At 34.9% G+C, this 18,556-nt stretch overlaps 2 protein-coding genes across 3 annotated transcripts in view; one reads left to right on the forward strand and one right to left on the reverse strand.

The window, feature by feature from the left end:
- Smr (nuclear receptor corepressor smrter) overlaps positions 1–18,556 on the forward strand; it is a 608,275-nt gene that overhangs the window by 363,134 nt on the left and 226,585 nt on the right. The window lies entirely within an intron of this gene.
- LOC149413252 (uncharacterized) lies at positions 301–4,031 on the reverse strand. Its single transcript, XM_089645161.1, has 3 exons — positions 3,691–4,031; positions 3,487–3,590; positions 301–825 (listed from the first exon to the last, which is right to left on the reverse strand). The coding sequence occupies exons 1-3, from the start codon at positions 3,911–3,913 to the stop codon at positions 310–312; spliced, it is 843 nt and encodes a 280-aa protein (XP_089501287.1). The 5' UTR covers positions 3,914–4,031; the 3' UTR covers positions 301–309.

Here is an 18,556-nt window from a genome sequence, read left to right on the forward strand (position 1 = left end):
CTAGACTGTAGATCTTCCATATTGTCAGCAATCAGCACCGCATCATCAGCATACAACAGGCAACATACTTTCAGATTACTCAAATTCGCGCCCAATCCCACCTCTTTCAATTCTTGCATACACTTATCCTTTTATTTAACATTATTTTGTTTGTAATTATTAAACAAAAGGTTTTTTTTTCAGTTTCAGTTACATAATACTTATAAGTGTTTAATAATTTTATAAAATTAATATTTAAATAAAATGTGAAGTTTTATTATTTTTTATTAATAAAAATTAAAATGGCAATAAATGGGCTGTCATAACATTTCAGCTTATTATAAAATCTTCACTGGAGTCGGAACCAGTGTGTTGTAACGCATCGACCTCAGTACTTGCCGGAGAAGACTGAGGTGATTTCGAAGGTTTTGGTGCACAAACAGCTGTATAACTTGCATAGGTTTTACGATCGTTGCTCACTGCGTAGTAATTGTTAGAAAAATTACGCTTTCCTTCATCAGCTTGGAATATTATGTCCATTATTGCTCGTTGAACAGCATTTTTCATACTTGCTTGATATTTCTGCATCTTCCTGCATATAAATTTTGAAAAGAAAATGGTTTCATCATCGCAATTATCAGAGATATTTTTCGAGGGTTCGTCGATAAAATTCGTGGGAGTAATTTCAACAGTATTTAGCGCGTCGATAGCTTCTGATAGCTTTTCAATTCTCTTTATTTCTTTTTTCTTTTTTGGTTTGGGTGGCTGACTAGGAACTGGAACGGGAATTACAATTTCAGATTTATGTTTTTCTGCACCTTCGGCTAGTCCAGCCTCATTTGTAATCTGTAACAAAAACGACATTTATTGTCTCAACAAAGTGCTAATTTCGTTCGTCTGTCTTTCTGTATCTCTGGTTCAATGAATTTTATAACTCGGATTAGTTTTTAATTTAGGTGTCATTTTTATAATGGGAGATAAATAAATTTTACCAATAATCATTTTTTTTACTAGAATTCTTTTGTATATATTTTGAAACAGCTGTCACGCTGTCAGAACTTGTTGATAAATAAACTGTTATTTGTAAATTGAATAATAAAATTATAAAAGAAAACCTTTACATTAAAAGAGACTCCGACAAATTAAAGTTAATAATAAAAAATAAAAAAAACTTAAAGCGTTAAGGCAGTATGTTTTAATTCGATATAAATTCGGAATTCAGGGTCTTGACCACTAAGCAAATTGGAAACGAGTTTATTGACTATTAGCTAACATGGTAAAGTATTATGGTCCATTATTGCAATCTCCTCTTACAGACAGTATTGCATTATTGGGTGGGGAGGGGGGAGGGGCTGCTAAAGCATCCTTACAGCCAATAATAACTTTAAATCCAAGATATTTCGGGAATTTACTGTATCATCTATCATAGAATTGTATAAAATTACATAAAATACTTCATTCATAAAATTCACCCCACAGATAGCATAATCAATAGATTAAAATATGTCAATGTTAGCATTAATATAGCAACGTTCTTAGGAACTACCGGCAGTCTCATCAACACTACGTGTATTTAAGTGGATGGTATAGTATATTATGAAATTCAAAAAGCAAATCAAATATTTTAAATTAAAAAAAAAACAATTCCAAAAGCAAATCAACTCCTTACGTTACAGGTGGCGACAGAGTTCCATTGCTCACTGTACAGACATGGGCGCTCGTGTGAGTTGTTACATAAAAAAAATAATAAAACCTCCTGAACTTATAAAATGACACTCGTGTTTTGTGTCCTTAGTGTATACTTAATCTACACTCTGTAGCATAAAAATAACACTTTGGTTATTTTTATTGTTTTACTAAAATTATTTTTTTTGAATTTATTTCGTAGTTATTTAATAAATTGAATAAGTTTGCATATCACCAACTAAGCATTATTTTCTGTTATGTTTGTAAATATTTCTCACATAAAAAAGACAAAACGTTTTCCAAGTGTATACAATAACCTGAACTAAATAAAATAATGAATAAAAATAACTATGAGCCATTATGGAGAGTAAAATAATAAAAAAGACATTCTTTATTTGAATTCTGTTATAAATATCTTAATAAAAATAAAATAAAATATATAGTTGGCAGAGAATACGCACAGATTCATAAAGCCCGGCCTTCGCGAGGCTAGTTTTTAAGAGGAAGATACAACCCAAAAATGTGTATATTCTTGGTATACCTTATATTGTAGGTAATAGGCATTAAAATCCCTCGACAAACGGAGTCTAGAAACGTTCGATTTCAAGCACAAAACTAGTTTTCTACTCGAGCGAAACGATAGGAAAACCTTCAATTTATCTGTATTTTTACAGAGAAGATTGACTTACTTTTATCGATGATTTTCAGATATTATTCTGTTGCTTATTCTGTTGCTTATTTCTGTTGCTTATATTGTTGCTTTTATTTTTGTTGATTTTTCGTTGACTTTTGTTAATATTCTGTTTCTATAATTATATGTAATTTTCTTATTTTACAATATTTTGTAGTATTTTACAGTATTTTTGAAAATATTCTTTTTCCATGTTTGTAACTATACATATTATTATCTATATATAGTATATAAGCACATAGACTAGCTCCCCAATTTGACCCGAGAATATTTCTCTACAAATTGGGTAAACAAAAAAAATTGATGTCTGATATAAAATGTAATATATTTTTATCTCTTGTGAATATTTACTTTTTTTCTAAATAAAAAAAAAAATCTAAAGCATATTTTTTGGTAATCATAATGTACACCAATTCGTTATAAAGAAAGTGATTGGCAAAATAGTGTTTAGCATTAAGCTTCGCCTTAAAGTTAGGATAGCAAACTGATATTCCGGTGACACAAACTAGAGCCGGTTAGACGATGCTAAGAATTTTTTTTAAGAAAGATAAATCCTAAGCCAGGGTAGTAAATCCTAGCTTGAGATGCCAGCTTACTAGCTTTGAAACGAAGACATATACATATATTCTTTTTGGTACTTAAAGCTTAAGGCGATGCACTACGTCGTGTAATATTTTAAATTGAGCAGCTATCAATAACAACCCTTACGTAGATGGCGATAAGGTTTAAATTCACACTTAACACCATCCGCCTGTTTTGATTTATGCAAGAAAAAAACATGGCAAAAAAGTGCCTTTTATTTTATTTTGTGGATGTTCAGGCATAATTTTTTTAAAATTTTATAAATAATAATTTGCCACATTATACAATAAAATCATAACCGAAAATGGGTTCGTAAGTAGGAGATTTTGAACTTTAAAGCAGTTTTCATAGGCCGTATACATTATTTTTTTCTGGTCTTATAAAAAGACTTATCTAAAAAATACTCGATTATTTCAAAGGCCAAGATGTATTCCACTCGCAGTATTTAATTAAAGCATCTGAAACATTTCTAGGCGACCAAATTTTCAAACCAAAAACACATGATTTTGCATTACTACGTATGGCATCGCCTTAATGTAGATACTGACCTCTGTATTTGGAAGTTTTCTATAATGTCTCTTCTTTTTTCTGTCATTCAAAAAAGCCAGGGACTCGTAAGCATACCATCTGCTTTTGTATTTTTTATCTGCTCCTGTGAATCAAAGTGCCAAATGATCAGGATTCAGAATAAACTATTCACAATACGTCTAATTTTAAGTAATCGTAGGTATTTAATAAAAAAAATTAATTACCTTGCCTTTTTATTACTTTTCTTCTTTCTCTCCGATATGAAGCAAGTAAATTGGTTATTTTATTAGAGCAAGCTCCTGCATCTGTCCCTAGCGCTAGAGCAATTTGTTGCCAAGCTAACTTTTTACAATTTTTTTTAGTGTGTTGAGGGTGATTGAAGTCCCAAAGTACAGGCTGTAGTCGGTATAAACCGGCTAGTTCAATTACCTTCTCGTCGGTCCACATAATGAACTTGCGAACTCCTCTGCGCGACGCGACTGCAACGAAAGCCGTTCGAACGAGCACTGATTACCGTACTACCGTTACTGTCTGCGAGCGGCTTTATGTTCGCGGTTTGCCTTCTCGGTCGACAGGCGACGCGCGACGGATCGAGCGCAGAGCGGAATATTCACCGGCGAGCGGAACGTCACAGGCCAGACGGCGAGCATTTCGGTATGCGTACACAAGTCCGCCAGATAGATTCATCCGCACCAAAGATATTAGAAGAACGAGATATGCTATGTTGGCCGCCGGACCGTAGCCGGAGTACTACCTAATTAGGGTACTTTGAACGGTATCGGGACGTGTACGCACAGAAATCTGTTCTATGTATTAGTGCGGATACCTTAGCGCAAGCGAAGGTGTGCAGTAGTATTGGTGAACAAAACCGGCGACACTGGGCAAAACAATTCCACTCAGTACGAACTGCGCGTAGCACATCTCGTTCTTCTAATATCTTTGATCCGCACGTAAAGGTCAGGATTAACTATGCGAGCCGAACTGCATACGAGCCGATGTTTCACATATTGGGACGTCTTTTTTAGCGCCGATGAACTGAATCTTAACCGGTTTCGGTGAATATATTGTATATTATTGTATTTATTGTATATTATTACATATAATTTCTTACTTTGACTTAATACTATACTACAGATTGCTACTTATTTTTATTTATATCTCTTTTTTTCATACTCTTAACCTTACTACTATTTACTGATTATACCATTATACTTACATTTATATTGTTGCATTCCTTATGTTGCTGTACTATTCTCTGTAATTTAGTATGTGAATGGCACATGTTGTGCCGTATATGTGAAAATAAATATCTCTCCTGTATGTCTTTCGACAAACACAGAGCAGTTATTTTTCATTTACAATTTCTATTTTCAATTTCGATTTTCAATTTCTATTTTCAATTTCTATTTTCAATTTTATTTTCAATTTCTATACTCAATTTATATTTTCAATTTTTTACGACGATTTACCATTTTCTTATTTAAGCCAGTTCCTTACACTGGATATATGCGAGTTTGTTAGAATATTATCAAGGAAAATATATATTGCCTTTAGCCAGCTACTATTTAAAAAGAATATATTTTTTTTACTGTAATAAAGTTTAATTTGTAATTTACCTTCGTTTTAACTGAAACGTTTTAATAAAACTTTAATTATAAAAAAAGAAATTCAGTTCCAAGAAATTCAATAATTTATTTTCTCTACATTTTACAGCAGTTAGTGAAGTATCCAATTAAAGTTACATGCTATATTCATTTAATTTTATGTATTAATATTATTTATTAACAAAAAATGTAATAATTAGAGAAATAGACATCGTGAGCCCGCACTGAAATTCAAGAACTACATTCCTGAATTCGTGATTCCCGATGGAGGTAATGACCCAAAAAAACCATTCACACATGGAAACCTTTGATGAATGTATATATTTCCTATAAGGCAATCTGGTAATACTACGTTTCACATATCTATTTATTGGACAATTTGTATAGCGCCGCTTTTGTGAGATATCACCTCACGGGCACTTTACAGTTGATGCAGGTATTACAAAAAATATAAATATTACACAAATAAAGTGAGTTAAGTTTAGTAAAATGAAGAACAGGAGCAGGTGACACGAAGATAGAAGATGGAGACTCTGCAGCAAGAATCCTAGGTGGTGAAGAAACTGTTCACTTGCGAGCAAACGAAACTAACTAACACTCGAACCATCACGCCGTTTCCCCGCAGGGGTAGGGAGAGAGGACGGACCGCCAAACAAGTCGGTCTTGGCACACACTTCTTGCCTCATTCACATTCATACATCGTCTCATACAAACTCTTTTATTATTCTGACTCTTGACATGGCCCGACTTGAGTATCTGATTCACTTGATCGTGCCTTATTAGCATCATATATTATCTATTCAAATGAATATAATATTGCTAAAAATTGCTGTAGCCGTGTTTGGTGAACAGATCTAAATAGCAAAGTACTTTCCCATATTCCTTTCTCCCATTTCCCATCCACTATCTTCAGCCTCACAACGTACCCCATTTGGGGATGCCGTAGACCAGTGATTCCCAGAGTGTTATTTTTTAATAAGACAAGGTTTTATGCATAGCATAAAGGATAACAAATAATTATAAGCAATAATTAGTCATCCGAAATACTAATACAAATTGAAAATATCTCCCGAGTAAAAATAAATGCCGCCAACGGGAATTGAACCCGTGCCTATGGCGGCATTTATTTTTACTCGGGAGATATTTTCAATTTGTATTAGTATTTCGGATGACTAATTATTGCTTATAATTATTTGTTATTCCCAGAGTGGTTGATTCCAAAAAAATACGTGTATTAATATGTATGTCAGAGACAAACACTATGCCAGTGATGCGGTGTCTATAAAAATCTCGTGGGAATGATTCTTCTCGAAAGTATCTAGCCATTCTATCACTGGGGTCTACCCAAAACAGAACAAATCGACACGTAATCTACGGGAGAAAAAAGTTTGAGGACCTCTGCCGTAGACCCATTGGCTCCAGCCTCCGAGTCGGGAGCAGGTGGCACTCTAGCACGGAATTCAAGTAATACAGGAAAATTAATTATTAATGGGAAATAGGTGTTCGTGAGTGTCTTTGCGTTCTGCCTCAGTAGTTTAGCAAGTGGTAAGTACGCTATATCAATGTAACAAATATTATTATTATCAAAATGATCACCATCTGGTGATAAGCACGCTTTTTCATTCACTTTCATTCATTCACTTTCATTCATTCATTCGTTCGTTCATCATTTTATTTATCGGATATTAAGGATAGTGTGTTAAATGAAAGAAAGCATAAGCATAAGCATAAGCATAGCATGTATTTTGAGCTCGGGTTTCGTGTAATATAAATAAACTAAATATTCAATCTTCTGAAGTCAGTTAACTCTTGTGGTTTTATTAAGGGTTCAAATAGAACGTTGTAACGACTGGTTTTATTTATTATTATTCATATTTTGTTTATTCTTTACGCGGATGTGGCTTTTGCTTTATCGTTACATTATCCATCATTTTCAAGTAGTGAACATTTTACGGTATTTCATAAATGAAGCGTAAATAAAGCTGTTTATCGGTTTTTCTCTCGAAAAGTCGTGTTACTCTCGCGTGTCAGACCGCGATACTAAAAACCGTTTACGACACGACTTATGTGTTTTGTTTTGATAGTGAAATTTTAATGCCTAATTAAAGTGTTTATAAAATTGTTGAATTGAAATATGTTTGATATTTTATGATTAAATTCGTGAGGGATTTCCGATAAGCCTGTAGTTTCCGTTAACGCAATTTCACGATTCGCTGTTTCGCTCTTGCACGCGTCACTTTTTGTACACGGTGCCGTCTCACTCTTACGCGGTCCCCGGCCGCGCGCCCCGCTCCAACGCGGCTCCCGCTCGACTCAGTGCGAGATCGGTTATCGGGCGGGCCGTACGTATACCCTATGTACGTACCTACCTTCCTTATTTAACACGTACGATGAGCGCGAAACGCAAGGCGAGGGACGGGGAAGAAGTGGACAGAGTCGTCATGAAAAGAAGGGCGTTGACTCTCATACAGAAAGTGGCTATCTTGGACAGACTCGCCCAGGGAGAAGGTTCTACTACTGTCGCGAGGAACTTCGGCCTCAGCGAAGGAACTGTCAGATCTGTCAAGAAATGTGAAGATAAGATCAGATCCAGCGTGGCTGCCGGCGCCCCACACAACGCCAAGATGACTTTCTACGCGCGAGATGCCATTCTTCAACGGATGGAGAAAGTCCTCATCGAATGGATCGACGATCAAAACTCAAGGAACATCGAAATCGACGGAACCATTATAAGAAAAGAGGCCAAGCGACTCTACGATCTTTACAAATCTGAACAAGTCAAGGAAGACACCAAATTCGACAAAGTGACTACTTTCGTCGCTAGCAAAGGTTGGTACGAAAAATTTAAAAAGAGGGTAACTCTTTATAATGCCACTCCGGAAGAACCCGCTTTTATGTACTTGGACCAAATCAATAATGCCGATAATAATGTTGATATAGAAGTCGTTAACCTTTTTGCTGATAACTTGAAAATGAAAGCCGAAGAAGGAGAAGCCACACATTTGGACCACCACGAAGCCGAGAAGTTTACCTCCCAACTAAAGAAGATCTTGGATCTCAAGAAGTATACCCCGGATCAAGTGTTTAACGCTGCTGAGACCGGTTTGTTTTGGAAAAAAATGCCGAAACAAACTTTCCTGTCGCAAGAGGAAGACAATACGCCGGGTTCCAAGTTTTCAAATGATAAACTCAACCTTCTGCTCTGCGCCAATGCTTCCGGTAACTGCATTGTGAAGCCGATGGTGGTATACCGAATGCTGAACCCCACAGCTCTAAGAAGGAAGAGTAGATACCAGTTGCCTGTGTTCTGGAGAGTCAACCCTCAAACCAAAATAACGGAGGAGGAGTTCCTAGACTGGTTTCACAGCTGCTTTATCCCAGAAGTCAAAGTGTACATGGCTACTAAAAACATTCCGTTTAGAGTTCTTTTGATTTTGGACACTAAACTATGTCACCCTTTAAAGCTACAAGACGAAGATCCTAACGTCAAAGTTGTCTTTTTACCAGAATACACAGCACAAATTATCCAGCCTCTCGACCAAGGGTTAATTGGACTATTCAGAGCGATTTATACTCTCCGCGTCTTTACCCGCATTGTCGATGCTAAAATAATTAATCCTTTTCTATGTGTCAGCGAACTTTGGTGGGATTATAACATGGCAGAGTGCTTGAAGATCATAAAAGAAACTCTTGAAGCAATCAGACCACCGACAATCAATGCCTGTTGGAATATGCTTTGGAAAGACGTTGTGATAGACGTTAGTCATCTCCCAGCCGTGCACCACGTCGTCGACAAAGTAGTCGAACTGGGACAAGCCATTGGAGGAAAGGGATTCAAAGATCTGGAGTCCGGGGACGTGGAAGAACTGTTGAATTCTCACGACGACGAATTGACTCCAGAAGAAATGCAAGAACTAGGAGCAGCAGAGAGCGACGACGAGGTTGAGGACCAAGCACAGATATTAAAGAACCAACTGACCTTGGAGAGTTTGGAGAAGGGCTTTAAATTGGCCAAGGATCTTCAAGACTTACTCTTCGATGTAGACCCCTTCATGGAGCGCGGATTTGAATCGAAGAAAGGGATTGAAGACGCTCTGGCACCTTATAAAGAAATGTACAACGACTTGCAGTATACCAAAAGTTTGCTAATCAACAATGCTATTCCTAGACCAAACAAAAAGGCAAAGCGTACCATTATACCAGCGCCGAAGAAGACAGATGTTCCTGCCACGAGCTAATCATCTTCACTTTGTTTTGTGACAAAAAATGTATTTTGAAATAGCAAACTAATATTTATCATAAAAACTCTAAACCTACCGAATTACATTCGCATCTTTATTTTAATTTATTCGATTGGTATCGATTATCGACTTTATCTTTTCAGTTGTATCTACTTTTAGGACCTTGCTTTCCTGTAGAATGTGTGATTGGGTACCTACGTACTAACTATAATATAGTATGCTGTGTCGTAAAATAATAACTGCTTTGCAATAGATTTGATTGTTATAGAAATATAGTAATAACAATAAACGATTTGAATTAGATTGAAGAAGATAATACTAACAAATCTAGACGAAACCTAAAATATACCAAGAGACAGTAAAATAAAAAGATAACGTTCTCAATTGGGAATCGACAAAAATTATGTATAATAATTAGGTGTCAATGGTCAAGTGGTTAAAGACGTTGTACCGGTAGGACAGAGATCCTGGGTTTGATTCCCAGTTTAGACCTATTTATTTTTCTTCGTCTTATTCTCTTTCATATTTCATTAGATTTATTAGTATTATCGTCTTCTTCAATGTTATATTACATTGATGGGTGACCGAACCTTCTAAAGTTATTTAAACGAAATGTTTTTCAATAAAAATTAATTTGAATTACAATCAGTGTTTTTATTCCTCTATTTTTAGTCTCTCTTTTTATTAATTCTCACCCCTATATACCTTGTCAGAATTAATAAATAAATTAATAATAAGTTACGTTTTTGTAACAATAAAAATAAATGGATTTTGCATGAATTTCAGATCTGTTGTATTGAACAATCGCAACAGCTATGTACAATGTACATACTTGCGTCTATTTCCAACGTCACACGTGTCGGACTACGTGGGTTTCTCGTTCACGTGATGCAATTGAGTAGGAACGTGACACGTATCCGCAATAGAGCATCTAATTCTGTCCGAAACGCTGGCTATAGAAGGAGATAGCGCAACACGGCATAATACCCCAAAAATAAATCACCATAATACTTTTGGCCGTGTAAATTTCAAATTATATCTAGTTTATGATAATACAGTATTGATAGACAAGTTTATGATAATACAGTATTGTTAGACAAGTTTATGATAATACATTGCTGTTAGACAAGTTTATGATAATACAGTATTGTTAGACAAGTTTATGATAATACATTGCTGTTAGACAAGTTTATGATAATACAGAATCGTTAGACAAGTTTATGATAATACATTGCTGTTAGACAAGTTTATGATAATACAGAATCGTTAGACAAGTTTATGATAATACATTGCTGTTAGACAAGTTTATGATAATACAGAATCGTTAGACAAGTTTATGATAATACATTGCTGTTAGACAAGTTTATGATAATACAGAATCGTTAGACAAGTTTATGTTAATACAGTATTTAGCAATTTTAGGATAATAGAGTATTATTATAATAGAGTATTATTATAATAGAGTATTATATAGTATATGACAATATAGAAGTTTAAGATAATGTAGTTTTAAAATAGAAGTTTACGGTAATACAGTATTATTATGCAAGTTTTTGATAATACAGTATTTTTTATCGGAAACCGTTGTCTTACTTTAGCGGACTTTACTGCGCATCTTATTTCAATGTGCGCTCTTCGGAGGTCAACATACGACTGATGTCGTAGTTTATTTAAAGCATTCTCGAACACTCCGGGTGCCTTCAGCTTGTCGATATGATACAAAGATTTTACATTACGGCAAGTATACTCTTTTGTTATTATTATTTTTTTAAAGGAAGACAAACAGTCCGTTGTTACGAATAACCTGACAATATTTGAAAATCTCCTACTGCTACCATATTTCATATTGTATAAGCATATTTTTTAAAGACAGCGCGGGCCGCCAACAAATGGCCGAGGGGCCGGCTACAATTGATTCGCTGACCACCATTTGCTCGTCGCTATTACAAGATAAATCATTATTACCACCATCTTAGTCCTAAATCTCCCATATATCTGCCAGAATACAGTCCCTAATCCGAAAGTATTTGTTTACACCGTGAATAAGCATTATACATACATTATTAACGATAATTTCTGCAAGTAAGATTAATGAACGCCCGCACATGGTGTGATGCCGAATGCCGATATCGCCTTAGTTAAGCTCAATGGATAGTAAATTAGATTTTAATCCAGGATTAATTGATAGCAATTCCTTTCAAAACGAACGCAGACCTAATATATTGGAAAATTGTCTTTCAAGATGAATATTATGTTTTTTGTTTACACACGGCGTCCAGAAACCAGTGGTAACAAGCGTGAAACTTACGAGTCGATTTTATGGTGAAACTTTATTCTTAAGGCGATGCACTACGTCGTGTAATATTTTACATTGAGCCGCTATCAATAACAACACTTACGTAGATGGCGATAAGGTTTAAATTCCCACTTAACACCATCCGCCTGTTTTCATTTATGCAAGAAAAAAACATGGCCAAAAAGTGCCTTTTATTTTATTTTGTGGATGTTCATGCATAAATATTTAGTTTTTTTTCGATTATTTTATAAATAACTTAATTTTCCACATTATACATTAAAATCATAACCGAAAATGGGTTCGTAAGTAGGAGATTTTGAACTTAAAAGCAGTTTTCATATGCCTTTACATTATTTTTTTCTGGGCCAATAAAAAGACTTATCTAAAAAATATTCGATTATTTCAAAGGCCAAGATGTATTCTACTCGCAGTATTTAATTAAAGCATCTGAAACATTTCTAGGCAACCAAATTTTCAAACCAAAAACACATGATTTTGCATTACTTCATATGGCATCGCCTTAAATTACTTTTTTAATCAAGTCCGAAGCTCTATTTTTTTGTGAAATTCAAAATTTTCGGTTGCTATATTGGGGTGAGATGTAAGGGCCGCGCAGTATATCTGAACGTGCTAGCAGAGTGAACACGTGCGTGAGTTGTTATTTTTAAGATCAAAATGGCTCGGTGGGCGATGAAAAGACTACCAGTGCTCGTGGAATAAAGTTTCGCTGCTTTACAAAAATAAAATTGCATTTCGTTTCTTATTTCACCAGGACCTCCATCTTAGCCAACTACGAGCACGAAACTAGAGACGTGAGCAGCTAGCACGCTTGTAGCTAGCGTGTCTACTGTGTATACTGACCTACAAGCACGCGAGTAGTTAGCATGCCAGCTACTCGCCAAAAGCATGTTTTTTCACTGGCGTGTGTATCCGCGGCTTTATATCAGCTGTTTATCGTATTTTAAAATGCGTCGAGGCATAAACCCCTTTTAGTTTCAAATAAATAAATCTAAATGCAGATATCGAACAAAAAATTTGTTTCGGTTGTACAACTAGTTTCCGGACACGTTGTATTTATTATATTACCTTAGGCCCATTGTCCACACAGTCGTATTCTGTAGGATGCATGTAACCTACAAATGAAGATAGGCGTATTTTGCATATTTGTTATGTCCACGCTGCTTCATGCAATAGTCAGTCACGCTACAAAACGTCTCAGTTTTCTTTCAACCAACGTCGAGAAAGCACGTCTTTTGTTGTGAAAATGTCAAGTGATGACGATGAAGTGATTATAGCATACAATTTTATTAGAAGACGACGAAACAGGCGAAGAAAGTACTGGATTCATCCATACATCGAAATAAATATAAATTGTAGATTGTTTGTTGCTGCCAGAGAGTTATCAGAAAATGATTCTGTATTTCAATCATTTTACCGAATGACTAAACATACGTACCAAAATTTAGTCTCTACTGTTGGACCACTGATACAAAGACAAAATACTGCAATGCGGTCGGTCGAGTTGTTGCCGCGCATGTTGCCGCGCGCACCGCATTACGAACGCACGACGAACGCATGACGAGCGGCTGACGTGACGTTGCCGCTTCGTGGACACAGATTTCATTGTTTCTACGCAAGATGCAAGTATTCGTGATGAATACTTGCATCTATATATATGACGTATATGACGTGCTGTTACGTGGACAATGGGCCTTAGGCTTTTTATGTGAACAGAGAGAAGAGTACCAACTAACCTCCGTTTAGGGATTGTCGGGAAATGGAGAAATAAAGCATGAGAAGATTTCAAGAGGAAAGTTGATAAATAACTTTTCAAAGTAATAAAGTCACCAAACATGTCACATAAATGCCCTTTACAGCAACGTTTCTATCGTTGTCTTATTTTTTATAATCAAATGGATATTTCAAAGCTTCATAGCTCATGGTGGAAATGACTGTGAGTGAGTTTTAAATACTCCCAGTTGTTCAGAGTCGGCGGGTCTATGGCATCTCCAATGAGGCTGAAGAGAGTGGGGCGGATAGGAGAAGCGGTAGAGGAAGATTGGCAATTCACATCAGGTCACTGGGCACAGTTAAAGATATTTCATTCCAATTGTTTCACAATTTCTGCATATTTATCATTTTGAATTACGAGCGTCCCATTTTTCAAAATTATCACATCCATCTGGACACGCTGTCGGGGCCGTGATAAATGCGGCACACCCTGGACCTACCCTGTTGTACCGGGTGGCCCGCGCGACCCTCGCGACCCTCGCGACCCTCGCGACCCTCCCCGTCCCATCCCTTCCTTATCTGTATTCCTCCAGAGTTGGGGCACCCGGCACTTTTATTTGCGGCTGATTCTAACCGGATAACAATACTCCGTTTTCTACTTGAAAAAATATATATTTTACTTGCTAAAATTAGCACGTGAAAAAAATAACTATAAAAATTTCTTATAAAATATACAAGTTTAGGTTAGGTGCCTACTCCAACTTCAATATTATAATAATTCATAAACTGCTTTTAATAAAAATACTTTTTATTAATTAAAATATTTCTAATTAACGATTTATGTTTCATCAAGGTTATGGTTACAACGTAAAAAATAGTATTTGGAAACAAGAAAAAATATTATGGAGGATAAATAGAGTGTTGTAGGATAATTTGTGAGATTTTCAAGTGAAACCAGGGGAAGCAGTTTTTTTTTGTTAATGATTTTCCTAAATTATTTTTTTATAGAGTTCATTTTTTTTAAAATCATTGATGCTTCTGATTTCTTCTGGTAATTTTTTAAAGAAATGTTTTCCTTTGTGGGTATAATAGTGCTTTGCAAAAGAATGTGTATGCAAATGGCATATATTAGGGCATGCAAATATATATTTAAGTCTGCTATTTTTTGCTAGATAAGCTTTAAAATGTTAACACGAATTGTTTGTTTGCGCCTGTGTAAATATGAATAAATAGTTTTATTCGAATAAAAACTTTCAAGAAAGCATGAAAATGGAATATTTGATTGGCAGACAAGCAGTCATGTGGCAGTTTTGCTGGATACCTTTTTAAAAAAAATAACACTGTATCTACCATGTATTATTTATTATTTGTAAATAAAATTGTGAAATAAAAACTTTTTCATATCTGATACGGCATTGTATTCGTATATCTTTCTTTAGAGAATTGTGTTTTTATGCTGACCAAACTATTTAATCATATTCATATACCGTTTTTAATGTCACACTCATACAATTCCTCAATATTTTAAAGCACAACTTGCAAAAGGTGTTTTTCCTAAAAAAAATTAATTAGTATTTTTTTATATATAATATACGCCTAAAAAGGCTTTTACATAAAACTGATGCATGGTGCAGTGTACATAGGAGAATATCTGTATTATACAGGAGATACTGGCAGTAAATAGATGTAATCCATTGTAAAGTAGGTACAAAATACACAATTGTAAAATTGTGATTACAAGTATAATGAGAAAATATTAAGAAATAATTTAAAAAAAAGAAAACTAAATTAAAAATATAAAAAGATGAAGTAATATATTGGTAAAACGTAAGAGTAACATAAAGTAAAAAGGAAATTACAACAACACTACATATAAGACAAATCATTAAAACTAATTTACCAACGCTATTCTAATTTGTAGGATTCAACAAAGTGTTGGTGTAGATTATGCTTAATTCTATATATGGAGTCAATAAATAAATAAATAGCACCCCCATACTTGTTGCCCAGATCATGCATCCTATTGGTCCGTGAGTGTGTCTGATAGTTGGTCGTGTATGTATTGCAGAAGAATGTTATATTTTGTCTTTTATTCCTAGTGGCTACGATGACAGGACTATCAATTAAGTTGTTAATGACTATGTAACACAACCAGGTCTGAAATAATTCTCCTGTCAGACAGTGTTATTAGATGCAATTGATTCATCAAACTGACATAATTAATGTAATCAATAGGAATTCTGAGCTTAATATTTACGTACTTAAGAAATTTGTGCTGAACTCTAGTTCATGCATAATTTAAAGTTTAACCGTAACAGGAATAATTGTAGAGTTGGAGGTATTGGGTTAGGAAGTCGGAAGATACATAAAGAGATAAGCCTCAATTGCTTGCAGCAAGTGCTTCCATTTGTTCCCCTATCAGCCCCGCCATCTGGTTTTTACCCGACATGTGAACACGAACTGCTGCATAGGTACCGAAATTGATCGTGAAATGGGGAGTGGAGGGTAGAAAGGTATATGATGGACGAGATATTTGTGGCTGAGGAGTATCTTTCATTGGACTCTGGTTGTTCAAAGTTTGGAGAAATGTAGTGTTGACTGAGGATATGGAGCAGTTTGGTAAAATGGCTGTCAACTTTCTTTGAAGAATACGGAACCTGGTAGAAAATAACAATATTGCTACACGTCACTATCAAGATACTGTTAAACATGTGACTGCATGACTATTTGCTAATAAAATATTAGTCATTCAGAATATATCTGAACGAGTTCACGCAGGTACCCTTGTCTGAATAATGCGAAAATATTATTATTTTGAAGAACACGTTTTTCGATTTCCACATAACATATTCGTGCTTTACTGATAGTTTGTAATGAAATTCGTCATATCATTAGTTATAGGCCTCTAGTCCCATTTTTAACGAGAAAACGAATAATCTGATCACGTTTTTTAATAAATTAACATTATTTCATATCCGAAAGATTTCTACGTTTATATCTTTCCATTTTCTTATAGAGGTCCGTTGCTTCGACAAAGCACCATTGAATTGATTGTAGGATTTTGTTTGGTAGTACTTCCCCACCTTCCTCTTTCCCTTCCCCACTTACCTTCAGCCTCACAACATCCCCCAATTGGGGATGCCATAGTCTCACTGGCTCCAGACGGGAGCAGTTGGGACTCTTGTGAGGTATTCACTATAAAAAAAAAATTAAAAAAAACACTTGCCAACTGACCAAAACGCCTCGATTACGACCAATTATTATCGAGTACTGGAGCATTTCACTCTGCTACCCTCAAAATTTCTTTCAAATTTCGTCCGCCTACTCGTCAGTAGGTACATATATTATTTTACCAAAATTATAGTTTCCAAGTATTATAGAAATATTAGTTTTAAACTCCATTTACAGAGACCCCCAAAGAACTTACGTTGAATTTCAAATAAGTTCGTATTATAATTTCGCTAGGTTTTCAATTTACTTTGAAGTTTTGTGAATAACTTTTTCCTGTAACATATTTCAGAATATTTAAATAAAAGGTTTTTTTATGCGTTTCGAACATAGATTCCAATTAAAAAAACTGAATCTAGATTGATTTTAAATTAGGTAGAAACATCGACCAACTAATAAATATCGATGGGTTAGAACTATTCAAATAAGCCATTCTTTATAATGTAGTGAGGTAATGTTGTACGTAAACCGCGGTATACAAATGGCCATTTAGTCTTATTCAAAATTCCAACTGAATAAATGCTTTATTATATTATTTTGTATTGTAGTTTCGTTCGCATTGACGATAAATAATACATACATTTTACCTATTTGAAATAAACTCCCTCAGGAAGAGACAAATACGGTAACCTTTGTCTACCAAATTGACAATAAATACTATAATATGTAGATGACCCTTTGACCTTCTTTGACATTGAACCATTCAAATAATGCCGGTTCGCTTCAATGGCAGCAATATTTTCTGACAACGCTGCCTACTGGCTGCCTGGGTGTTACTTGACACCTAATTCTTTGACTTTGATTCAAATAACTAACAAATTCAAGAAATGAAAATTATAATCAAGTTATATGAAAAATACTACAAATAAATTAAAATGATCCCACTACCGATTGATCGAATAAAGTACATATTTTTATCGTGTTAAAACATTGGCATAGATTAACTTGCATCGTGTTAAAATTATATCATAATATTTGCTTTTTATTCTACTAAAGTGCACTTTCAACACTTTTTCAATATCCGTTGCATTTTTAAATTGGTTACTTTTGAACCAGTTTTTGACAATCTCTTGTAATTTTTATGCGAACTGAAGGATGCGAACGTGATTTAAACGAAAAAGAGCGTATTTTGAGGAGTAGGCATGTTGTTGAGGAGGTCGATGATGCAGCATTTTTGGTATATATATATAATAGGAAAAAAGGAAATCATGCAAACTGAAAATTGTGAACAGAACTAACTATCAGTCCATCACACCATTTTTCTATGAAAGTGGGCAAATAGGGTGGAGCGCTACACATCTCTGCCTCCACATAACTTCTTGATTCTTTTTCTTTTGTACATCGCCTCATAGACATTCAAATTGATATACTTGTCCTAACTTGAAATCTGGGTATCATTTTGACGAGCTGGTGGCAAACCATGTTACCATATTTCTGGCAAGGTTCGAGAATGTTTTGAATAAACTAAAACATCAGTCGTACATTGACCGCCGAAGAGCGCACATTGAACCAGACCCTGCGCAGAAAATTAAAGTTCGCTAAAGTAAGGCAAAGGTTTGCTGCTCAGAACATTTGTTGGACTTTTCTACGCAGGATCATCCGAACATTTGTCGCCTTTTTAATTTTTTTCTTACGATTCGTTATTCTTAGGGTGGGCACAGCTTTTCATCTCTTAATGTTTTTACAAAAACAATTCAGCAATGTACACGTTGTTCGGAAACTCGTGATACAAGCGAGAAACTGGTGAATCTACATCATATTTTAAGTCAATCTACATCATTTTATAATTATTTTTACGTTTTCAAATAAATCGAATCAGAAGGTAAAATTTGAAAAAAAAATCGTTTGCTTTTAAATTGTTTGACCATAAAAGACATAAAAGTTTTTTTTTAATCTTTAGGTGCCGGAAAAAAAGTTAAATAAAAAAAACGGAATTATAATATTTTTGGGTTCTCTACGTGATGTAGATTCAGAAGTTTCCGAACACCGT

The sequence above is a fragment of the Hesperophylax consimilis genome, chromosome 22 (genome assembly GCF_061612785.1).
Source record: "Hesperophylax consimilis isolate HC1 chromosome 22, BYU_Hcon_1.0, whole genome shotgun sequence".
Classification (NCBI taxonomy): domain Eukaryota; kingdom Metazoa; phylum Arthropoda; class Insecta; order Trichoptera; family Limnephilidae; genus Hesperophylax; species Hesperophylax consimilis.